The 26,292-nt window shown below is 44.7% G+C and overlaps 1 protein-coding gene across 2 annotated transcripts; it reads left to right on the top strand.

Moving 5' to 3' along the window:
* The first annotated feature begins 1,592 nt into the window (after positions 1-1,592).
* Positions 1,593-24,616, top strand: LOC128136082 (hsp90 co-chaperone Cdc37-like 1). 2 transcript variants are annotated; one of them, XM_052775186.1, is made up of 8 exons: positions 1,607-1,814; positions 2,695-2,739; positions 16,883-17,164; positions 17,935-18,028; positions 19,943-20,058; positions 20,368-20,490; positions 21,912-22,070; positions 22,871-24,616. In XM_052775186.1, the coding sequence occupies exons 1-8, from the start codon at positions 1,713-1,715 to the stop codon at positions 22,967-22,969; spliced, it is 1,020 nt and encodes a 339-aa protein (XP_052631146.1). In that variant the 5' UTR covers positions 1,607-1,712; the 3' UTR covers positions 22,970-24,616. The 2 variants fall into 2 exon arrangements, with proteins under 2 accessions (XP_052631147.1, XP_052631146.1); XM_052775187.1 differs by lacking the exon at positions 2,695-2,739 and having other exon boundaries at positions 1,593-1,814.
* The last annotated feature ends 1,676 nt before the right edge of the window (positions 24,617-26,292 follow it).

Below are 26,292 nucleotides of genomic sequence, written 5' to 3'. Positions count from 1 at the left end.
TTCTGAAAAGGGACTTTCAAAAGTGCCTAGGGAACAGAAAAGCATATGCCCCTGTAAAATTTACAGTTGTTATTATTCCCCCAAATGTACTGCCTCACAGTATCCTTTAAACTTTTGTTTTCCCTTAACTTTCATTCCCAAATAGAAACCAAGCTGTTATAAAATGGAGAACTCCACCAGGAACTCTTGGTGACAGAAATTCTTCAATGGTGCATATATTTATGTATGTATGTACATACATACATATATATGTACACACATCTATTTATAAATGCATAGATATGTGTGCATATTCTTGCATTTCACAGGAGTGTCACATTTCAGGGATCTGCAGTATTGAAGGTAGATTTCTACGACCTTATCGTACCTGTATTAGAGGTAGAATTTCCAGGCATTCCCCCAGCTCCTTTCCCCTGTCCCTGAACTTCATCCATGCTCTCCCTGCTCCTTCTCAGATGTGGCTCCCACTTCATGGTGTGGATCTGCAGCTCACTACCTACTTCAAAGGCATCTTGGCCCCGGTGCCAGCCACAGGGGGAGGAAGGTCCTAGCAACTCAAGGGGACCGGGATATAGAAGGAGGGGGCGCAAAAAAGACCCTGGCCGCTCTCAGCCCGGCAGCTCTCCAGCCCCTGCGCACAGCTCACTGAGCTGCCACTACAGCCGCTGCGGCATCTCATGGGGACGCATCGCATTGCTATGGGGACTCAAACATTCCATGCCAGAACGCCATGGCTGCCGGCACGCGGATTTTGCAGCTCGGTGTAACTAGGCGCGTGGTGCAGGGAGCTCTCACTGAGCACTGCTCGAGGTGGCAGAGGGAGAGACGTAAACTCGGACGTCTGCCAGCCCAACGGGATGTGTATAACGTGCTTAGCAGTGCTGTCTGCACAGGCAATCCTTTGGGTACATGCATATACCTTCAAAGAACCTGCACGCATATGTTACAACACTAGAGCAGACCTGTGCATGTATACACATTTGATTAATTCCTGGAGTAGCCTCTAGATGAAGATGAGGAGGGAGCAAAGACTGCTAACTGGCCCTACATCTTTACAGAAAAATTCCATGGAACTCTGAAAAAGAAAACACAGAAACATCTCCTTTTTAGCAAAAGCTAAACATTGACCTGCATATGTTACAAAACCGATTCAGCATAAAGAACCGTTTCCCACACTAATGCAACGATCACCTCTTGCTCTGTAACAACATCCAAACCTGTGACTGTGAAGCAGATCTGAGATACACATACAGCAACCAGCTCAGAAGACAGAGGACTAGGTGGAGCAGACTGAGCTGCTCCTGGGACTTCTGCACTGAAGGCTTTCCCTTGGCCACTTGCAAACAGATCACAACCGATCACGTTCCATCCAGCGACAACTGCAGCAAGGCTATTTCCCTAAAAAACTTTTCAGAGTCACTGATCCAACAAAACAGGCTCAATGATAAAAAGACCACCCACACCCCAACATCCCATGTCACACTGAATTGAGACTCCCCTAGCTCAGAAGAGGCGGAGCCGGTTCTACCCACGTGTCCTGGACCGGTAGCGGGGTAACGTGCAGGGCGAGGGAGGGGAAATAAGCCTTACGTCTGCCGTTGGAGGTAGTGTGTACTGTCATTTCCGGGGAAGCTTGTAACGACCTCAAGCGACAGGAATATCCGGTTCAGGATTGGGGAGGCTCAGTCGGTACTGTGTAGTTTGTGGTGACGATGGCGTTGTGGTCTTCCTCCTTTCAGGGTCTTGGTTCGGTTGAGGAGGATGAGGAACGGGAATTGACTCTCACGTCTATCCAGCGCCTGTCGGAAACGCAGGTACATCTCTCCCCCTACTGCTTGTCATGCCGTTTTCTTGTTCTGCTGAGTTTGCACGGGTCTCCGTATGCTCCTTACTTCTTCCGGTGGGGGGGGGGGTGTCTTCGGCCGCACGTGCCAGTGGCGTGGGTTTCCGTTACTGGACCGAACCTTAGGTGGAAGCACGCGTGACTCCCACTGCTGGGGCATTCTACGTTGCCAGTGCCTGCACCTGTAAGGCTCGTGCCTGGTTTCAACTCTCCGGGTTCTCGGGGAAGGGCTTTTGACTATCAGTTTACAGAATCAATTTACATACAGCAGGATCTGTTTTGGGCTCATACACGTGTACTTTCTTTGCGCTGTGTAGTGTAAAATATAAAATGAAACTGTTGTCCTAAAAGCGGATTCGTTACCCGGTGTGCAATAGACCAATCTCACACACTCAGGAGAGATATTGCTTTATTCTGCGCAGGGTGCTCGGTGGACTTTCCCCAAATCAAGCACACCAGATTCATCAGGTGTGTCCCTTTTATACAGTAACAATTGCATCTAATTTATTAAACTACTCCTACCTAATACGTATTCAAACTATCTAATGCATATGCATAGGATTACATAACCATGACACATCAGATGCCTTCTCCGCATGCGCGGGTGTGTCGGGTGGTCTTCGGTGGTCGTTTGAGGAGGTATCCCCTCCTCGCTTTGACCGCTAAGTCGCTCTGTATTGGGTCAGTGGTTCATTTTCCTGCCAAGAGGGTTGCACCATCAATCAGGAAGAATAGAAAGGATCAGAACTGGTGCTCCAGGTGAGGCACCATTAAATGGGAAGAATAGAAAAGCTCAGAATGAGCTTGGCTAACTAACTTAATTTAAAACAGGACTTTCTAATCTACCACAGGGTTTTCTGTATCTGACATCAAAACCACTGAAGAGGTGCAAAGATGTGAGTCTGAAAAAATGATTAAACTTTTTTTTTTCTCTTAAATAATCACTGAGTCTGGTGCATTGGGGTGGGGGTGTAAACAGGCATGCATAAGTGCATGCTTATCCTGGATCTGTTTAGCTGTCCTTGGATGTGTCAGAAAGGACTTGTGTAGTAATGCTATAGGTATTATTGGAATTTGTCACCAGCCCACTGTCACAGGCAAAACAGTCTCGACTCAGGGAATTTTATTTCATTTAATTTATTGCCAACTGATACAAACTCAATTACTGATTCAGGTATTGAGGGGAAAAAAAAAAAAATCCCACAATTAAACAAACAGGGAAACACCTTTTCTTCCACCTTCCCCAGGTTCAACTTCAATCAAACACCTCCCTGCTTCCTAGTCTCAACTTGCCTTGTTTTTGCTGGGTTATGACCTGGTGACAGGTGGCACAAGGGAGGTTGGGGTCATCTGCATAATGGTTTCTTTCTGCAGCTCCTTGCTACTTACTCATTTTCCTCTGTTCTAGCATGGGTTCCTCCATGGGTTGCAGGCCATTTGAGAGCATGCCTGCTTCGGTATGGGGGTGTAGCTGCTCTGGTGTGGAGTAATTCCTTTCAAGAGTGCATCTCCAGCTGGTACCTATGTTTACCTGGCAGGAGGGGACCTAAGAGATGGAGGGGAATGGATACAGGTCCCTGCTCAGGGAGGCAGGCGAATCCCCTCCCGGTCTCCCTCACCTTCCCAGTTGCCCCTACACAACAGGTATGGGGCTCTAGAACTTGAGGACCAGGCCAATGAAAATCAGGGTGTAGATGAAGGCCTATCCAGGGGGGTGCCTAGGCTGAGTCAGTCAGTCCCATGCATTCTGACAGCCTCTGAAAAAAGAAAAAGGAGGGTAATTGTCGTAGGCGATTCCCTTCTGAGAGGGACGGAGGGCCCAATATGCAGACCTGACCCATCCCACAGGGAAGTCTGCTGCCTCCCTGGGGCCTGGGTAAAAGACATTACTAGGAAACTCCCTGGTCTGGTTTGGCCCTCTGATTATTACCCGCTATTAGTTGTGCAGGTTGGCAGTGATGAGATTGCAGGGAGAAATCCAAAGGCAATCAAAAGGGACTTCAGGGCACTGGGGCGATTAGTGGAAGGATCGGGAGCACAGGTAGTGTTTTCCTCAGTCCCTTCAGTGGCAGGGAAATATACTGAAAGGAACAGGAAAACACACCTGATTAATACGTGGCTCAGAGGCTGGTGCCATCGGTGGAATTTGGGGTTTTTTGATCATGGGGAGGTTTACACGGCACCAGGCCTGCTGGCGACAGATGGAGTCCAGCTATCTCAAAGGGGGAAAAGGATTCTCACTCATGAGATGGCAGGGCTCATAGAGAGGGCTTTAAACTAGGTTTGAAGGGGGTAAGGGATAAACCTAGGCTCACCAGAGATGAGCCTGGGGGCAGCATGCCAATGCTGGGGGTGGAATCGATAGCCCAGCTCAAGTGCATCTATGCCAATGCACACAGCATGGGCAATAAACAGGAGGAGCTGGAAGCCATTGTGCAGCAGGATAGCTATGACTTAGTCGCCACCACAGAAACATGGTGGGATGACTCCCATGACTGGAGTGCTGCAATGGATGGCTATAAGCTCTTCCGAAGGGATAGGCAAGGAAGGAGAGGTGGTGGGGTGGCTCTCTATGTTAGGGAGTGTTTTGATTGTACAGAGCTACACGATTGTGATGACAAGGTTGAGTGCTTGTGGGTAAGGATGAGAGGGAAGGCCAACAAGGCAGATATTGTGCTGGGAGTCTGTTATAGACCACCCAATCAGGTTGAGGAGACAGATGAATCATTCTACAAGCGGCTGGCAGTAGTCTCAGAATTGTGTGCCCTTGTTCTCATGGGGGACTTCAACTTTCCTGACATCTGCTGGAAATACAACACGGCAGAGAGTAAGCAGTCTAGGAGGTTCCTGGGGTGTGTGGAAGATAACTTCCTGACACAGCTGGTAGGTGAGCCTACCAGGGGAGGAGCCTCGCTAGACCTACTGTTTACAAACAGGGAAGGACTGGTGGGAGGTGTGATGGTCAGAGGCCGTCTCGGGCTTAGCGACCATGAAATGATAGAATTCTCAATTTTTGTTGAGGCAAGGAAGGTGGCCAGTAAAACCACCACTATGGACTTCCGGAGGGCAAACTTTGGCCTTTTCAGGACATTGGTTGAGAGAGTCCCTTGGGAGACAGTCCTGAAGGGCAAAGGGGTCCAGGAAGGCTGGACATTCTTCAAGAAGGAAATCTTAATGGCTCAGGACCAGGCTATTCCCATGCGCCGCAAGACGAACTGTCGGGGAAGATGACCGGCCTGGCTGAACAGGGATCTTTTGCTAGGGCTCAAGAAAAAAAGGAGAGATTATCATCTCTGGAAGAAAGGGCAGGCAACCCGGGAGGAGTACAGGGATCTTGTTAGGCCACGCAGAGAGGAAATTAGAAAGGCAAAAGCTCAGCTAGAACTCAATCTGGCCACTGTCGTAAGAGACAACAAAAAATGTTTTTACAAATATGTTAACAATAAAAAGAGAGCCAAGGAGAGAATATCTATCCTTTATTGGATACAGAGGGGAACATTGCCACCAGAGATGAGGAAAAGGCTGAGATACTTAATGCCTTCTTTGCCTCAGTCTTTAATAGCGAGACCAGTTATCCTCAGGGTACTCTGCCCCCTGAGCTGGAAGGCAAGGACGGAGAGCAGAATATACCCCCCCATAATCCAGGAGGAAATAGTTAGTGACCTACTACGCCGCCTGGACACTCACATATCTATGGGACCAGATGGGATCCATCTGAGAGTACTGAGGGAGCTGGCGGAGGAGCTTGCCAAGCCACTCTCCATCATTTATCAGCAGTCCTGGTCAACAGGGGAGGTCCCAGAAGACTGGAGGCTTGCCGATGTGACTCCCATTTACAAGAAGGGTCGGAGGGAGGACCCGGGGAACTACAGGCCTGTCAGCCTGACCTCGGTACTGGGGAAGATTATGGAGCGGTTCATCTTGAGTGCGCTCACACGGCATGTGCAGGACAACCAGGGGATCAGGCCCAGCCAGCATGGGTTCGTGAAAGGCAGGCCCTGCTTGACCAACCTGATCTCCTTCTATGACCAGGTGACCCGCCTAGTGGATGAGGGAAAGGCTGTGGATGTTGTTTACCTGGACTTCAGTAAGGCCTTTGACACTGTCTCTCATGGCATACTCCTTGAGAAGCTGGCGGCCCATGGCTTAGACAAGTGTACTCTTCACTGGGTAAAAAAACTGGCTGGATGGACGAGCCCAGAGGGTTGTGGTGAATGGAGTCAAATCCAGTTGGCGGCGGGTCACGAGTGGTGTTCCCCAGGGCTCAGTTTTGGGGCAAGTTCTCTTTAATATCTTTATCAATGATCTGGACGAGGGGATTGAGTGCACCCTCAGTCAGTTTGCAGATGACACCAAGTTGGGAGGGAGGGTTGATCTGCTCGAGGGTAGGAAGGCTCTATAGAGGGATCTGGACAGGCTGCATCGATGGGCCGAGGCCAATTGTATGAGGTTCAACAAGGCCAAGTGCTGGGTCCCGCACTTGGGTCACAACAACCCCATGCAACGCTACAGGCTTGGGGAAGAGTGGCTGGAAAGCTGCCCGGCAGAGAAAGACCTGGGGGTGCTGGTTGACAGCCGGCTGAATATGAGCCGGCAGTGTGCCCAGGTGGCCAAGGCGGCCAACGGCATCCTGGCCTGTATCAGAAATAGTGTGGCCAGCAGGAGCAGGGAAGTGATTGTTCCCCTGTATTCGGCACTGGTGAGGCCGCACCTCGAGTACTGTGTTCAGTTTTGGGCCCCTCACTACAGGAAAGACATTGAGGTGCTGGAGCGTGTCCAGAGAAGGGCAACGAAGCTGGTGAGGGGCCTGGAGCACAAGTCTTATGAGGAGCGGCTGAGGGAACTGGGGTTGTTTAGTCTGGCGAAAAGGAGGCTGAGGGGAGACCTTATCGCTGTCTACAACTACCTGAAAGGAGGTTGTAGTGAGGTGGGTGCTGGTCTCTTCTGTCAGGTGGCTGGAGATAGGACGAGAGGAAATGGCCTCAAGTTGCGGCAGGGGAGGTTTAGATTGGATATTAGGAAAAATTTCTTCACCGAAAGGGTTGTCAGGCATTGGAACAGGCTGCCTAGGGAAGTGGTTGAGTCACCATCCCTGGAGGTGTTCAAAAAACGCATAGATGTGGCACTTCAGGACATGGTTTAGTGGGCATGGTGGTGTTAGGCTGACGGTTGGACTCGATGATCTTAAAGGTCTTTTCCAACCTAAACGATTCTATGATTCTAAGTTTCCTCCAGATAAGCTCTCACAACTTAGTGTCCTTCCTATCCCTCTGCTGAAGATGGTCACCATCACTAACTTCAGAATATTGCACTGGAAGGCTGAGAAGCTAATACACACATTTTATTTCTCACTTCTGGTGGGAGGGCAGAACAGATCGTAGAATTATAGAACAGCCCGGGTTGGAAGGAACCTCAAAAGATCATGTGGTCCAACCTATCATGGGAAAGGGAGCCTAGATGAGATTATCTAGCACCCTGTCCATCGCATCTTGAAAACTTCCAGTGATGGGGACTCTAACGCATCCCTGGGGAGGTTGTACCAGTGGTTGATTTTTCTCACTGTAAAAAATTTCTTTCTTGTATCGAGATGAAATCTCTCCCAGTGTAACTTGTACCCATTGCCCCTTGTCTTGTCCATGTGGCTCTTTGTGAAGAGAGAGCCTGCATCCCCTTTGTAGCTTGTAGATGGTTTAGAGAGAGAAAAAATTCTTAAATTGCTGATTTTATAGTCTACATCTGTAAGCAATATAAATTCTGTGGTTTAAGAAATCACTTCTATCTCCTAGCTGTTAGTGACCCTCTCAATATATTTGGTAGAAGGAAAGAGATGCTTATGTTGTGCCTCAACTAATTCATAGCGTAAATTCCACTTTCACTGATAGTCCAGGCTAAGATGCTAGGGCATGCATTGAGTAATTGTATTGGGTTTATGTTGAGACAAGGGGAGTCAAAAGAATCTCAGTAGACATAAGGGGGGATGAAGGATGATGTTTAGCGCTTACATTGTTGAAATTAGCTGAGGCAAAGACAGTCTTTGATAAGAAGAGCTAGTCCCAAGGGCCAGCCAATGAGGTAAAGACAGCTCCTGATAAGAAGCAGGAGCAGGCCCCAAGAGCCAGCTAAGACTGGTCTTGCGGCTTGGGTGAATACCAAGAAATCACTGAGCCTGCGCAAGAAAAAAGGTTACTAGCGGTGACGAAGAGGAGTCATCTATCTTCATCTCTGCGACCACCAGACGACCACCATAAAGAGGCACTGCGCAAGCGCAGTTGAGAGGAGACTATGGAAATGACCTCTCGGAGCTAATTTTAATATGAAGCGGGGATAGGTCATGCATATGTATAGGCGTATTGTGAATATGTAACACTTGACTGTATAAACTTGAGACAAACTGCCGAGTCGGGTGCGCACGACTTTGGTGGGACTACCCCCCGTGCGGCCCAGCGCTGAATGAACATACCTACTTTACAGTCTCACTGATTGTGGAGTCTGTTTTCTGCACATCAGTTTGGCGAGCCAGCCAGGAGGCTCTCTGCTCGGCTGCGGGACTGACTGCGGAGCGGACGCCCCTCGGCGCGCCCCGAGCACTTTCCTCGGAGGAGCCTCCGCTGCCAGCCGCTCACCGCGGGAGCAGACAACAACCTCCTGAAGCCGCGGACCAAACGGTATGTTTACAAAGGTAGCCTGTAAAAGTACAGGCCGGGGCAGCTGGTAAATCGCGCAGAGACGTCTGGCGTGCAGCGTAGTCCCCGTATGGGAGGAGGGTACCCTGTATGGTAACAAGGGGGGATTTGCTGACCGATAGAGCGGCCGCTAGCGATCTTGGGGGTAGATCGAGCAAATCCGGGGTGACTGCTGTATCCCGGTATCGGGAGCCAGGACGGACCTGTCGATGACTGGTATATAAGAGGCAGGAGAAGGGTAGGCGCACCCCCTCGCAGTTGCGCTTGGTTTATGGGGTAAGAGGACCCCCTCGCAATTGCGCTTGGTTGCTGGGGGAAGACTATAGAGAAGTGTAAGGAACGATTTGCATGGAAGCTTATTAAAAGGAGAAGCCAAAATCAAACTTAAGAATTATTAGGAAGAGTATTAAAATGGGAAACAATCAAGGAGGAATATTGAGGAAGAGTCCTCTGGGTTGTGTAATTGCCCACTGGAAAGATATTGTTGGGACCGGAGGTACGGAAAGTAAAAAGAACCTTATTAAATATTGCAATCAGTGGTGGCCGTTGTATAAGTTAGAAGGTGATGCTAAGTGGCCACTTAATGGGTCAATAGATTATAATACTTTATTACAACTAATGCTGTTTTTAAGGAGAGAAGGAAAATGGGATGAGGTTTCATATGCAGACATGTTTTTCACCCTCCGAAATCATCCGGAGTGGCAAAGGGACTGTGGAATGGTACCCCCACAGGACCCTATGGTGCTTGCACTTGAGCGAGAGAACAACAAGGAGCTTAGAGGTAAACTGAGGCGGTGTTGTTCGGCATGTAGTATTGGACAAAGATGTACAAAGACAAATAAAATCCATCAGGTACCAGAACAAGATCTGACTGACTTGTTTAAGCCTCCCCCTCGACCACAGGAACAGGATGCAGACTTGGATAGAACTCCGACCCCCCCGGACAGCCCTGTATCTTCCCGTACTAGGAAGAAAACTACCTCAACAGCTTTACAAGCACCTCTCCGAGAGGCGGTGGGGCCGGATGGTGGGACGATGTTAATCAAAGTACCCTTTTCTACTGCTGACCTAGGGGAATGGAAAAAGGTTGCCAAAGATTATAGGAGAGATCCGATAGGTGTAACTAAGCATTTCCAATTTATTGTAAAACAGCATAACCCTGATTGGAAGGATATACAGCTATTATTGGAATATATGACTGAGACAGAGAAACAGCTGATTTTAAAAACAGCAGGGAACCTTGCTGAAGATCATTATAAGATTACAGGAGGGGACATTAAGGAATATTTCCCTCTCCAAGACCCAAAGTGGGATGTTAATATATCTGCACATATGGAAAGATTGCAGGGGTATCAGGAGTGGATTACAAAAGGAATGGAGAGGGCAATCCCCAAAACTATAAATTGGTCAGCTTTATATGCAGTTAAACAGAGTCCTTCCGAGTCTCCATCTGAATTCCTGGATCGATTGAGGGATGTAATGCGCCGCAGCACACCGCTGGATCCTGGGTCAGAGGTAGGAATACAACAACCCTGTTTTTGGGTCAATCTACAGGGGATATAAGGCGCAAACTTCAGAAATTACGGCCTACAGAGAGTAGGAATTTAGAAATATTGTTGGATGAAGCATGGAGAGTATTTAGTAACAGAGAGGAAGGATATAGGCAGGGGCAAAGGAAATTAATGGCTGTTATCCAGGAAGAAAGAGGAAGAGGGCCTAGACGAGACTTGCCGCGACTGGGCAAGGATCAATGCGCTTTGTGTAAGAAATTCGGTCATTGGAAAAAGGAATGCCCAAGGAACAAGGAGGATCAGAGGGCTCAAACAGGAGGAACGGTAGCCCATGTGAAGGGAGATTGACGGGAACCTGGGGAATCTACCCTAGCGGATCCACTGGTTATAATTAAGCTAGGGAAAACACAACAAGAGGTAGAATTTTTGGTAGATACAGGAGCAACATACTCGGTTCTGAACCAAGCTTTGATGCCCCTGGGAGATGATTATGTCATGGTGAAAGGAGCGACTGGCCAAAGTGAAAAGGCATATTTTTGTAAACCTTTAGAATATAAATTAGGAAAACAGTGGGGCATTCATAAATTTTTATATATGCCCAACTCCCCAAAGGCACTTTTGGGAAGGGACTTGTTGGAACAATTGGGAGCAAAAATTGTATTCAAAAAGGGAGAAATTACTCTGGAGGTAAAAGATCAGCAATATATTCAAATATTGAGCCTAACCTTAACCAGTCTCCCCCTAGAAGGAAGCATTAACGAGGACATCTTAAACCAAGTGTACCCAGGGGTATGGGCTACCGATGCACCTGGAAGAGCGAAAAGTGCTCCACCTGTTGAAGTTAGGATCAAGGAAGGCCAAAAGCCGGTAAGAATTAAACAATATCCCCTAAAGAAGGAAGATAGAGAAGGAATCCGGCCGGTGATAGAAAAATTTTTGCAGTTGGGATTATTAAAAGAGTGTGAGTCTGAATTCAATACCCCTATACTACCGGTTCAGAAGCCCGATGGTTCATATCGGGTGGTCCAAGACTTACGGGCGGTGAATAAGATAACTGAAGATCTTTACCCAGTAGTGGCGAGCCCATATACCCTGTTGACCGTATTAACACCTGAATTGACTTGGTTTACTGTTTTAGATTTGAAGGATGCTTTCTTTTGCCTCCCTCTCCGTGAAGCCAGCCAAAAATTATTTGCATTTGAATGGGAAAACCCCAAGAGTGGTCGAAAGACCCAGCTCACTTGGACGGTGTTGCCACAAGGATTTAAGAATAGTCCTACCATTTTTGGCAATCAGCTTGTGAAAGACTTAGAATCCTGGGAAGCCCCGTCTGAGGAGGGGAAGCTGTTGCAGTATGTGGATGATATCCTGATCGCCACCAAAACAGAGAAAGATTGTATGACGTGGACAGTGAGCCTGTTGAATTTCCTGGGACTCCAGGGGTACCGGGTATCCAAGAAGAAGGCACAGGTAATGCAACGCAAAGTGAATTATTTGGGCTATGAAATTAGTGCGGGACAAAGAACTTTGGGACAGGCCCGTAAAGAGGCAATATGCCAAACTCGGAGACCTCAGACAGTAAAAGAGTTACGGACTTTTCTTGGAATGACGGGGTGGTGCCGATTGTGGATCTATAATTATGGATTGCTTGTTAAACCACTGTATGCGTTGACAGCCACTGAGCAGAAACACCTTGAGTGGGACAAGGAGACCGAACGAGCCTTTGAGCTACTGAAAAAGGCTTTGATGTTGGCCCCGGCCTTAGGACTCCCAGATGTGAGTAAGCCGTTTCTTCTTTACTCCCACGAGAAGCAGGGCATTGCCCTGGGAATATTAGCACAAAACCTGGGTCCATATCGACGGGTAGTTGCCTACCTTTCTAAGCAGTTAGACACAACTGCAAAAGGTTGGCCTGGATGCCTGCGGGCGGTTGCGGCTGTGATATTGAACATACAGGAAGCCCGAAAGTTTACTCTGGGCCAGAAAATGGCTGTTTTGGTGTCTCACACAGTATCAGCAGTACTGGAAGCGAAAGGTGGACATTGGCTCTCTCCGCAAAGATTCCTGAGATATCAAGCTATATTGGTAGAGCAGGATGATGTGGAGATTGTAGTCACTAACATTGTCAACCCAGCTTCTTTTCTCAGCGGGAACACAGGAGAACCGGTACATCATGACTGTTTGGAAACCATCGAAGCAACATACGCCAGTCGCCCAGACCTGAAAGACAGCCCCATGGAAAACGGGGAAACTTGGTTCACAGACGGAAGCAGTTATGTCCTAAATGGTAATCGACATGTGGGATACGCCGTCACCACCAGCCAAGAGGTAATAGAATCAGGGGCTTTGCCCATGAACACCTCCGCACAGAAGGCAGAAATAATTGCTCTAACCCGCGCCCTGGAATTGGCCCAGGGCAAAGTTGTGAACATTTATACAGACTCAAAATATGCCTTTGGAGTTGTACACGCACATGGAGCAATTTGGAAGGAGAGAGGACTATTGAGTTCTCAAGGGAAAAATATCAAACACGCAGAAGAAATTCTGAAGTTACTGGAAGCTGTCCAGCTCCCTAAGAAAGTAGCAATTATGCATATTAAGGCACACCAGAAAGTGAGCTCAGATTTGGAAAAAGGGAATGAGCTGGCGGACAGAGAGGCAAAACAAGTGGCCAAAACAAAGGTAAAAACAGAAGGGGCCTTAATACCTGATAGGCAGATTTCCCTAGAAGGTAAGCCAGAATACACCAAGGAAGATCAGAAGCTCATTACAGATTTAGAAGGGTCATATAATGAAGAGGGGTGGGCTCATACCCCACAAGGAAAGCTAATCGTTCCCTCTTGCTTATTATGGCATTTGATACGGGAGGAACATAGGAAAAGACATTGGGGAACAGAAGCTCTGTATAATCATTTGATAAGAGAAATTGTGGCTAGAAATTTATACACCACGGTGAGACAGGTGACTCAACAGTGTGATCTTTGCCTCCAGACTAATCCTAAGAATACCCCCAAGCCGGAAATGGGCCAGATTGGAAAAGGGAACGGGCCTGGACAACAATGGCAAATTGATTTTACAGAACTTCCAAGAAAAGGGGGGTATCGATATTTATTGGTATTAACTGATACCTTTTCAGGTTGGCCAGAAGCATTCCCAACAAGAACGGCTAAAGCTCGGGAGGTAACTAAAATATTGGTGCAAGAGATAATACCACGGTTTGGGGTTCCAGCAACCATATCCTCTGACAGAGGACCACATTTTGTCTCAAAAATAGTACAACAAATTAGCCGCCATTTGGGTATAGATTGGCAGCTTCATACTCCATATCACCCCCAGTCGAGTGGTCAAGTAGAAAAAATGAACCACTTAATCAAACAGCAAATATGGGCAACTATGGGGACAAGGAGTGTAGCATGGGATGGGAACGTGTTTGTTCAACTCCACGAGAGTATCGCAAAAATAGTGAATCAAACTGATTGCTGGATATGTTCACGTTTTCCTAAGGGTCTCAGACAGGGCTACCCCGTAATTGCTACAGTTTTTTCTAACACCTCGGTGATAGCAGCAGCTTTTAGTAACATGTCCCTCACAATGTACACTGAAATACCCTCTGAGAACCTTCAATGGCAAACAGATCTGAGCGAACTGTGGAATGAAACCCAAAGGGTTCCGTGTGTTCAAAGATGCCATCTGAAAAATACAACTAAGAATTCTGGAGGTAATAGCATGGACCCTAGATGTGGATCAGTCAAGGTGTTTGTTGGGAGTTACCCCAATTGTACTGAATATATTAAATATGGTAGCGCAAACATGTGGAACTTCAATCAAACCCGGATTGCAAGAACCCGGGGGCATAATTCTACTAGACCCAGGGGATGGCCCACTCCAGTAGGACTAGGATGGTATTGGATTTGTGGACAGACAGGATATAAAGTGCTGCCTCTAGGCTGGACTGGCCAATGTGCCGTAGGAACCATAGTCCCTAATACCATTGTGGTTAAAAATTTGACTGACAATGATTCAAAAAAATTTTTACGGACTTATATGAAACCAGTAATAAGGCAAAAACGCACCAGCAATCCCCTAGTGGAAAGACCAACTAGATTTCATAGTTTTGTACGATGGCTCATTCCATCATTGGGAGTTAGTGAGTTAGAGAAAGCTCTGCTAAATCTTTCTGCCACTATGGAAATTATTAATAATGCCACAATCGATGCTATAAAGACCCTCCAGGAAGAAACCACTTCCCTAGGAAAAATGGTGCTCCAGAATCGACTAGGTCTAGATATGCTCTTCGCTCAACAAGGGGGCCTGTGTACTGTAATTAATGAACGCTGCTGCACCTACGTTAACCAAAAAAGACGAATAGAAACAGATCTCTCTCAAATTTGGAAACAAACCCAGCTTTTACATTTAATGTCACAAGATGACACTTCATGGGAATTCACTGAGATATGGGAAAAATTAACCTCCTGGTTGCCAAATTTGGCATGGTTGAAGCAATTGTTTGTCACTATAATAATCATTATTCTCTTGTCTGTGGTCCTTTGCATAATGGTTCGGTGTGGCTTCTTGTGCTGTAAGAGTACAGGAGACTCTTACAGTGAATGGAAAAAGAATCAGTTACGACGAAAACTCGAGACCAACAAATACTTTGAGAGGATGCTAGATAGGGAAACAATGTATTAGAAGTACTAGGATTAGATATAGTAAAAGAATTTACTATTTTCTAGAAAAGGGGGGACTGAGACAAGGGGAGTCAAAAGAATCTCAGTAGACATAAGGGGGGATGAAGGATGATGTTTAGCGCTTACATTGTTGAAATAATTAGCTGAGGCAAAGACAGTCTTTGATAAGAAGAGCTAGTCCCAAGGGCCAGCCAATGAGGTAAAGACAGCTCCTGATAAGAAGCAGGAGCAGGCCCCAAGAGCCAGCTAAGACTGGTCTTGCGGCTTGGGTGAATACCAAGAAATCACTGAGCCTGCGCAAGAAAAAAGGTTACTAGCGGTGACGAAGAGGAGTCATCTATCTTCATCTCTGCGACCACCAGACGACCACCATAAAGAGGCACTGCGCAAGCGCAGTTGAGAGGAGACTATGGAAATGACCTCTCGGAGCTAATTTTAATATGAAGCGGGGATAGGTCATGCATATGTATAGGCGTATTGTGAATATGTAACACTTGACTGTATAAACTTGAGACAAACTGCCGAGTCGGGTGTGCACGACTTTGGTGGGACTACCCCCCGTGCGGCCCAGCGCTGAATGAACATACCTACTTTACAGTCTCACTGATTGTGGAGTCTGTTTTCCGCACGTGAATGTGGCAAGATTTTGGTAGCAGGGGGGCTGCAGGAGTGGCCTCTGTGAGAAGAAACCAGGGGCTGCCCTCATGTCAGACAGAGCCAGTTCCAGCCAGCTCCAAAATGGACCCACTGCAGGCCAAAGCTGAGCCAATCAGCGAAGCTGGTGGCACCTCTGTGATAACATATTTAAGAAAGGGCAAAAAATTACTGTGTAGCAGTTGTGAGAGAGAGGAGCGAGGAAAAAATGTGAGAGAAACAACCTTGAAGACATCAAGGTCAGAGAAGAAAGAGGAGGAGGAGGTGCTCCAGGCACCAGAGCAGAGATTCCCCTGCAGCCCGTGGAGAAGACCATGATGCAGGTTGTCCCCCAGCAACCCATGGAGAGGACCACATGCCAGAGCAGGTATTCCCTGCAGCTCATGGAGAGGACCATGCTGGATGCAGCACATGGAGGACACCGTACTGGAGCAGGTGGATGTGCTCTGAAGGAAGTTGCAGCCGGTGGAGAGCCCATGTTGGAGCAGGGTCCTGGCAGGAGCTGCAGCTCATGGGGGACCCATGTTTGAGCAGTCTTTTCCTGAAGGACTGTACCCCATGGAACAGAACCATACTGGAGCAGTTCTTGAAGAAATGCAGCCCGTGGGAAGGACCCCACGCTGGAGCAGGGGAAAAGCATGAGGAGGAAGGAGCGCCAGAGAGGAACTGTTACAAACTGACTGCAACCCCCATTCCCCATTGCCCCATCGCCACTCAGGACAGGGAGGAGGAGACAGAAGAGTCAGGAACAATAGAGTGAAGTTGAGCTTGGGAAGGGGGAGGGGAATGTGTCTTCAGTTTTGTCTTTGTTTCTCACCATCTTACTCTATTTTTAATTGGCAATAAATTAAATTAATCTCCTCCAAGTTGAGTCTGTTTTGCCCATGATGGTAATTGGTGAGCAATCTTCCTGTCTTTATCTCGACCCACAAGCTTTTTTTCATCTTATTTTCTTCCCTTGTCCTGCTGAGGAGGGGGAATGAGTGAGTGGCTTGGTGGGCACCTGGCAGCCAGCCAAGGTCAATCCACCACAGTAATATTAATCCATGCTGGACGGTAGGTAGTAATAGTTACTCTATTGTTATGATTTGACATCATAAAGCAGATGCTTTCTTCTCAGAAGTATGTCTTACAAGTATTCTGCTATTTTGGCTATTGTTAATTTTGCAGAATAAAGATAGCCAGAGGGGAATGAGGAAAATCCTTTCATCTACGAAAGAATTTTATGATATGCAGTCTGGAGATTGTATTACTGGTGACAATACTTGATCCGTGATTCTGTAAATATCTTTCAATTAAGTTTAGAAAGCTTGAAGTAGAAGTTTCCTTTAAAAGTCATCTAGCTGCACAGTATCATGTTTAGTCACTGTTGTGAATAATATTGCTTTTAAGATGCCTTCCATCTCATTGTTCTATTTGGGAGTCAAAGCGTTCTGTTTCTATATGCTTCATAAATTCTATCAGTTTTCCTTCCATAAACAGCATGTTTTGTTTTCCACACAGACCTATGGTCAAGGGATTGAATTAATCTGTCAAAACCAAAAAGAGTTTGTGAAGAGCTCTGTAGAATCCAAATGGAATCTAGCAGAAGCCCAGCAGAAACTTGGTAGTTTAGCACTGCATAATTCAGAATCCATGGATCAGGAATATGCTAAAGCACAGACTGAAGCTTCAGAACTGAGACATAGAGAGGAAGAGTGGAGAAGAAAAGAAGAAGTGCTAATACAGAGGGAAAGACAGAATCTATGGAATACAGATTCTTTTAGTAAGGAGGTATTTAATAAGGTATGACATGTATAAATGCATATGAAAACAATTATAAGCCTTTTTTTATTCAATTTATTTCTCATATTGAGTGTTTTCTATATCTAGTATAGTGCTTATTTTAATGTGTTGAATGTTTTTCTTTCTTATTTTGCCCTATTAAAGGGGACATGTTGCATTGATATCACAAATGTGTATGACACTTCTCCTTTAATTGGGAATCAGAACTTATATTTGTCCCTTATAGCAACTGTTGCCAAAAACAAGGATGAGCAATAGTTCTTCACATGAAGTTTGCTTCTTTGTTATGCCAAATTCTCACATTTGAACATGCGCAATTTGCCTCTAATGTGAATTTCTTAATACAGATTATTTTAGCACAGACTGTCTTCATAGTAAATGCCAGTTTTGTTTTCAGCACTTAACTTGAATATGAACTGTTAATGCATCGTTTTTCATAATTCCGCTGAGTTAGCTTCATTAGGGCTAGATGGTGTAGATGTTTCTCATTGTTTATAGATCAGTAAGTTCCTACTAGTGTGTAGAACTTTGAGGTAGATTATTGCTCAGAAGAAGAATATGCTAAGGCATTTTTCACCCTATTATTAATTAGACGAGCTGTGTTTTGGTAAATAACCTTCTTGGGTACATTAAGTGTTGGGTACATATGTGTTTGCTGGGCTATGCTTAAAACTAGAACATTGCCCTTTAAATAGTAATAAATTAAAATAATCCTATAGTTCAAAAAAGGTATATGTGGAGATTCTATGATAGTTTTTTCTCATCTTTAGAGTTTTATTAGTCAATATAAAAGAAAAGAAGTAGATGATGAAGATATATCCAAATCACTTATACAGAAGCATGAACAAAAGATTAGATACTTTGGTAAGTATGTTGCTTCCAACATTTTGCAGTTTAACCTCCTGTAGAATTTGTGTAGGTCTATTTATTTTTTTCATTATTATTATTATTATTATTATGCAAAGTGGATGCTAACAAATGAAACAGCTGGCAAGGAGAGCATCTAGATTCTTGTTTCTCAGGACAGGAGATGTGGCATTTGTCGTGGTTTAACCCCAGCCAGCAACTAAACACCACGCAGCCGCTCACTCACTCCCCCCCACCCAGTGGGATGGGGGAGAAAATCGGGAAAAGAAGCAAAACCCGTGGGTTGAGATAAGAACGGTTTAATAGAACAGAAAAGAAGAAACTAATAATGATAATGATAACACTAATAAAATGACAACAGCAATAATGAAAGGATTGGAATGTACAAATGATACGCAGTGCAATTGCTCACCACCCGCCGACCGACACCCAGCCAGTCCCCCGAGCGGCGAATCCCTGCCCCCCACTTCCCCGTTTCTGTACTGGATGGGACGTCACATGGTATGGAATACACCGTTGGCCAGTTTGGGTCAGGTGCCCTGGCTGTGTCCTGTGCCAACTTCTTGTGCCCCTCCAGCTTTCTCACTGGCTGGGCATGAGAAGCTGAAAAATCCTTGACATTAGTCTAAACACTACTGAGCAACAACTGAAAACATCAGTGTTATCAACATTCTTCGCTCTGAACTCAAAACATAGCACTGTACCAGCTACTAGGAAGACAGTTAACTCTATCCCAGCTGAAACCAGGACACATTGTAACAAATAACCATTTCAAAGTAAAGGAAACTGTAAATCGCAGAAGCCTGTTGGTTCCTATGATCAGTGAGAACTTGAGTCAACACAGAACTGAAAAAGTTTTTCAAGTCATGAAAATTAAAATTCTAGCAACTTTTTCTGCTGTTCCATGGGAAATGATAGGAGCATTAATGGAGATGCAATTCCTGCATGTAAAAGTGCCTGGGACTGTCTGTACCTGCCTCCTATAAATAGCTGGGGTTTTGCTGTCTGTTAATCCATGAGGGGGATGAATGATAAAAGGTAAATATCTGCAAAACAGCTGTTAAGACTATGTAGAGATGGAACCAATCTTTTATTTTTAAAGATATATTTATATGAGTGATAGAAGGGTAAAACTTTGTATCTAGTACTGGCAAGCAGTAAAATATCACTAATATGTATATTAGGGCAATTAACTCATATGAAGGACAATGGGGGGGGGGTGATTTCACTTCTTGAATTTTGAGTTCTAACTTTCAACTTCCAGCTTTTTCCATGAAGGTAGTTTCATGCTACTTACTACAATTCAGTCTTCTAGTTAACTTTCAACCACTGAGTTGGCTCTCCTGTTTTGACCTTAATGCTTGAACTTGATTATAAAAATAGCTTTGTATTTCCTAAAACCTAGCAAACCATGTCAGAAGCATATTCATTTTAGAATATGATTATGCTTTCATTTCTATTTGTCTTACTTGCAAGCACTTAAAGAACTTTTCTGTCAAAAATCACTGATTGTAAATCTCCATCCATCAACTCAGTTATACTATCAAATTCTTAACAAATAGGTATAGATACTACTTTGTTACAGTATGTGAAAACCATTTACAGTTAATCTGTTTTTAACACTGCCAGAGATACAATAAAAATAAGATCTTAACAGTAGCAGCTAACTATATTTCAGTATCTTTACAGTCTGAGCATACCTTATTGGTAATGCTCTTTCAGCATTGGGAGGTGTTTTAAAAACAACAAAAAAATTGAGTTCAGTTTTATTTGCATGCTGTTCTTCTGAGGTAACAATGAAGTGTGAAGGTGATTGTAGTAGTATGTAAATTTGAATAACGTCTTCACTGCATTAAATCACTTCTCCATATTGAATGTGTTAATTCATGCTGTTGGGTTTTTTTTAATCAGGTATGCTGGGCAGATGGGATGACAGTCAAAGATTTTTGTCTGACCACCCGTATCTTGTATGTGAAGAAACAGCTAAATATCTCATCTTATGGTGTTTTCATCTAGAAGCTGAACAGGTACTAGCAAGACCTTTAAACTGCTTAAAAGTATGCAGTTTCCCAGTTACACTACAGAAAAGCTGTCCAAATTGATGAGCCATTTAATTACTCTTCTCCCCGTCTTCGCATGTCCATGTTATCTTATTGAAGGAAGCCTCCAAAACACATTACTACATTAGATCTAGTCTCAGCTAATTAACAGTCCCTTTGCTTCTGTCAGCATCAGTTCTTTTCTCTTTAGGAATCAAATGCAAAGATGTTGCTGAATTTTAGATGGAGTTATACTTTTAAAGATATTTTCTGTAATTATATAATTTCTCTTTTCAGAAAAGAGCTCTGATGGAACAAATAGCACACCAAGCAGTTGTGATGCAGTTTATTATAGAAATAGCCAGAAGTTGTAATGTGGATCCAAGAGGCTGTTTTCGTCTATTTTTCCAAAAAGCCAAAGTAAGTCAGAACTTGTATAACACTGAGAGAAACTCTTGATACCCTTGCAAGGGAGCAGTGTTCTGAAGGAGCTTTCTTCCTGACAGTTGGAGGTTAAAAATGTTACTGACTGAATCAAGCTTATGGGGAAGTGTTGTTTTGTTGGCAGTTCATTCTAGGATGAATGTTTTGTGTAATTCTGATCTTGAGAATGGAAGTTCCATGGATTCTTGTTAGGCCAGAGGGAAAGCAGAACATAGCATGGGAACTACAGGAGTGTGGAATAGTGAAGTGCCACCTAAATTACAGCAGCAAACATGAATGTGTCTAAGGACTGAGTGTCCTGTTTCACTTATCATAATGCCTCTCTATGCAGTTCATGGCAGGGCCCAATTTGGAGTCTGTTTCTCTTTAGTCAGTCATAGTTAGCTCTGGAACGCTGAGAGGGAGAGGGAGAGAGAGATGTGAGAAGACTGAAGCTGCGGTTTGATGCAGGATCTATATTAAGTTATACAACACTGAAGAATCAAGTCATGCTGATCTTAATGCTGCCATAAGGACTTAAGTTGACACCCACTTTGATTCATGCTTTGCTTTTGAATTGAGTGCTGCCATGAGTACCTTTTCTCTTAAGGGTATTGGCTTCTGAGATGGAATAAAGGAAGGGTTAAAATTATATTTGTTTTGTTCTTACATGTTCTCAGATGAATGAATAACTCAGTTCCTATACTCATCAAATGTTAAAGTCTCTCTTTAAAACAAAACAAACCAACAAAAAACAGCATACCTGAATCTTCTTTTTAAGCTGACTGGTGCTAATATTGTTATTGACTTGTCCAAACCATTATCCTTCAATGAGTATAATATGCATTACTGCAGAATTTCTTTTTAGCAGTTGTGTGAGTCAGCACAGACAGGGCACAGGAACAACCACAAGACCACAGATGAAATGCAAAGAGTAAATTTATTTTCGTTACCTCACCAACCAGGGGATCCCCAAAGCAGCACCTGGGCGGAGGCACACGAGCGCGAACACAGCCACCACAGAGCTTGGTCCTTGCTTGAGGATCTCCGAACCTGCTGTTTTCACCTGCTTTTCAAGGATTTGTGCAGGTGTATTTTACCACTGTGCTTTGATCTTTCCCACAGCGCTTTGATCTTTCCCACAGCAGGGCAGGAATCTCAAGCATGTTTGACAGGGTGCCTCTGAGTCTATGACAGGCCTGTGTTATCTAAACACAGATGTTCTACTTGTCAAGCACACGAGACTAAACAACGATTAGTATGATATATGTGTTTCTCTACACCCCAGCTGCAAGTCACTTGAGCGTGTTTACAATCCTCCTCGCCAATCTTCCGTTATTTTCCCTCAGCAGTATGTATGCTTACAACTAGAAGTAAATCTGGCTGAGATGAAAAATATTTCACTCTTCTTTTTACAGGCAGGAGAAGAAGGCTATTTGGAAGCTTTTAAAACTGAGCTTGAAGCATTCAAATCAAGAGTGAGAATCTGTTCACAGTCTCAAGGGTTTCAAGCTATGTCAGTACAGAATCCTAGTGTCTATACTGGTATTGTAGAAGGACTGGAGTCTTTGTCACAGGTAGGCTTTTTATTTCCAGAAATGCATATAACAACTCTATTAGGAATAGATTTTTGCTACACTCTTGAGAAGATGTACTTTTTGAGATCTAGGAATAGGCCTCTCTATACTTAGAGCACTGTCAGTTCTAACGTGTACTATTATCAATACGCAAGATTGTTTCTCAAAGCTCTCACAATTTATAGTATCAAAAGGCATATGTTAGTTCAGTGCCCTTGAATAATTGTGCTAAATGGAAAACTGCATCATTAACCTGTTCAGGTACTAGAATTAAATATATTTTGTATCACAGGAGGTGAAATGAGCTTTCAACTGAAAATTACTGATCCCATTAATGGAAACCTACAGGTAGTCAAGTCTAAGGAAAATTTACACTGTGTTATGATAGTCTGCCCTTGTTTTTATCTTTATCTTGGAACACTGGGGTCTTTGGTTTCAGTGTTAGTGATGATCACATCTTGGGCTGAAGAGAAAATTTTAAAGGCTTTTAAAAGCTGGATGTTGGGGAAAGAGACACAATTTAATGTACTTGGAAATAAATTTGGTCAAGGTACCTGTTTGGTAAGATCTGGTAACTGAACCCTAAGTAAATGCACGATAAGGTGATAGTACACTAGCTAAATTTAAAGAAGCTTCTTGACATTCACATTATGACAATACTGTCTGGGTTGTTTTTTTTTTAAGAAACTATATTTTATTACAAACTTATCTCAAGACAGACAAAATAAAGAGCTTGACTTAGTTCTCTGTAAGTGTATGTATGTATTGAGATTAAGCTTTCAATTCTTCATTTGTTGCAGGATGCAAATGATCTACAAGGTTGCATAAACAGAAGTGTCTGCGACTTAAACTCAATGCTACAAAAAGATGAAGAACCCAAAATGATGGACACAGTATAGCACTGTTAAGACTGAGGCAAAGTACTCTTTTTTTATTACAAAGAAAAGAATGTGGCTATTTTCTTGACACATTTTTATGGGTATTGCACTTTATTTTTGGTGCTTTGAGTGAGGGGGGATTTGGAGGGAGGGTAATCCGGAAATACTTGTAATAATGTTTGAAAATGTGCTGCTAGGTTTTTGGTTGTCTATGAAGAATGGGGTTCTCATTGCCAAATGTGAAACTGGATGTGTTTTATGCTACTAAATTTGCCTTTCATGAATTTGGGAATTAAAGTATGAAAAAGAAATTACATAAATACAATGTTTACAATAAGTGCTAGATTTCTGGTGGAATCTCTTATGCTCTTAAATCTGGTTTTATCATTAATAGCAATAAATTGGTATGACATCAGTACTGCAGATCTGGATGGCGTCAATTAAAACACTGGCTCTCTACCTCTTCTAAGAGGATTTAAATGTCACATTTTGCTTTCATAAAAAAAATCTTGTGTGTTGTTCCCCTCCTCCCCTGTATTGGGTTTTTGTGGCAAGGTTTTGGTAGCAGGGGGGTTACAGGGGTGGCTTCTGTGAGAAGCTGCTAGAAGCTTCCCCTATGTCTGACAGAGCCAATACCAGCCGGCTCTAAGACGGACCCGCCGTCGGCCAAGGCCGAGCCAATCAGTGATAGTGGTAGCGCCTCTGTGATAACATATTTAAGAAGAGAAAAAAGTTGCGACGGGCACAGAAACGGCAGCCGGAGAGAGGAGTGAGAACATGTAAGAGAAACAACCCTGCAGACACCAAGGTCAGTGAAGAAGGAGGGGGAGGAGGTGCTCCAGGCGCCGGAGCAGAGATTCCCCTGCAGCCCGTGGTGAAGACCATGGTGAGGCAGGCTGTCCCCCTGCAGCCCATGGAGGTCCACGGTGGAGCAGATATCCACCTGCAGCCCGTGGAGGACCCCACGCCGGAGCAGGTGGGTGCCCGAAGGAGGCTGTGACCCCGTGGGAAGCCCACGCTGGAGCAGGCTCCTGGCAGGACCTGCGGATCTGTGGAGAGAGGAGCCCACGGAGCAGGTTTTCTGGCAGGACTTGTGACCCCGTGGGGGACCCACGCTGGAGCGGTGTGCTCCTGAAGGACTGCACGCCATGGAAGGAACCCACGCTGGAGCAGTTCGTGAAGAACTGCAGCCTGTGGGAAAGACCCACGTTGGAGAAGTTCGTGGAGGACTGTCTCCTGTGGGAGGGATCCCACGCTGGAGCAGGGGAAGAGTGTGATGAGTCCTGCCCCTGAAGAGGACGAAGCGGCAGAGACAACGTGTGATGATCTGACCGTAACCCCCATTCCCCGTCCCCCTGCGCCGCTGGGGTGGGGTAGGTAGAGAATCCGGGAGTGAAGCTGTGCCTGGGAAGAAGGGAGGGGTGGAGGGAAGGTGTTCTGAGATTTGGTTTTATTTCTCATTACCCTACTCTGGTTGATTGGCAATAAATTAAGTTAATTTTCCCCAAGTTGAGTCTGTTTTGCCCGTGACGGTAATTGGTTGAGTGATCTCTCCCTGTCCTTATCTCGACCCACGAGCCCTTTGTTATATTTTCTCTCCCCTGTCCAGCTGAGGAGGGGGGAGTGATAGAGTGGCTTTGGTGGGCACCTGGCATCCAGCCAGGGTTAACCCACCTCACCCCATATAACTAACAATTGCTTACATATGATCTTTGGGTTTTATGGTCACTGAGAAACTTTTTTCATTTTAAAGACTTCTTTAGTTTAAATTAGCTAATTTTTTAAAACTACTTTTTTTAAAGCTAGCTCTGTAATGGAGTGAAAAGTATTAGATGAAGAGAACAAAAGGGGACCTTCAGGTATAGTGGGTGGGATGAGACTCTGCTTTCAACAAAAAGCTTGATCACAGTCAAGAGCCAAGCACTTGTAAGTCAGTCATGTTTTGGCCGGTATTTCATACACTGCTAAACTAAAACTCTTTTTATGAAGTGAATGATTTCTGAAATTATCAACTTAAGTACTGAGAAATAGGAAGATTTTTAAAAGCCTTCTGTTTTAGAATCTTAGGTCCAAATGCTATTCCCAGAACAAGCCTGGTGTCAGAGCCTCTGCAATCCAAAATTTCTACCAAACTTTTCAAACTTGCTGCTTCTATAGCAGCTCTGTCCATAAACATGTACTCTGCAGCTGAGCCATTTCAAGGGAGAGCCTGTACCTCAAATATCAGTATAAATATTTGTTTCACATGTTTTTACAGGGGTCTATTATTTGTATGCTCCTTGAGCCCAATCTTCTATTGTTTGCTTGGTCCTCTGCTGCATTATGCTGATTGCACACAGAGTTTGGAATGCATTTTAGAATAATAGTTTGACTAACCCAAGTAAATGAGTTGGTATAACTAGTTCTCATAGAGCCTACCTGCAGTTGCTGACACAGGCAAACTAGCTGTTATGCAACACTAGCTATTTTTTCTTGTAGGCTCTAATTATGAAATAGTGAAGTCTAAGTCTGTTGTAGTATACAGTGGGATAAGTATTATTAGTAAAAAAATGAGCAATAGATCAGCTCATGGAAGCTCCTTTCTTGGCCCTAGTACTACTGTCTGGAACACTTGTGTTTTATCCTCAGGTTATCTACTGTTTTGTCTAGCTATTGGGCAGACAGGGAGGATTCAAGGAAACTACACACCACATTCAGGATGTGAGCAAAAGAGGTTGTTTATTGACACAGAACCAGAAGCTATATGGAACTGATGATAGTAATTGAATTAGATGGTGTCTTAACATCCCTTCTGATACCAGGAGCCCCAAGGTGATGGCATCAGATGGATCTCTCTTCTGGTGTACAGTGTGCTGCATAGTCCTGTCTGTATCGAGGCTCAAGCTGACAGGGGCTTCCCCACTTTTATTCCATCATGTGCTGTTTTTATGTCCCTTCCTTAGAGCAAACTAGCACTAAACATGTTGCCGGACCTTTGTCCAAGGCCACTAGCTCCTTGTGATAACAAAGATCTTACGTGTTTTCCCTACATCTGCAAAGGCAGCAGCTGTGTCAGCTGCAAACTGCAGATAACAAAATATATTTCTCTACTACTGAACCTAGTTAAGTATTTCACAGGCATTCTGGAGAGGAAGAGAACACAACAGAACTTAATTTTCCTTAATGTAGGATCATAGTAAAAATTGCAGTTGGAAGAAACCTCAGGAGGTCTCTAGTCCAATCTCCTGCTCAAAGCAGGGTCAGCTATGAGGTTAGACCAGGTTGCTCAGGACTTTATCCAGTCCGTTCTTGAAAACCTCCAAGGATGGGGACTGTACAACCTCTCTGGGCACCTTGATCCCATG

Source organism: Harpia harpyja, chromosome W (assembly GCF_026419915.1).
Source record: "Harpia harpyja isolate bHarHar1 chromosome W, bHarHar1 primary haplotype, whole genome shotgun sequence".
In the NCBI taxonomy this organism is placed as follows: Eukaryota; Metazoa; Chordata; class Aves; order Accipitriformes; family Accipitridae; genus Harpia; species Harpia harpyja.
The sequence above is the reverse complement of the archived record's forward strand: the minus strand, read 5'-3'. Positions and strand labels throughout refer to the sequence as shown.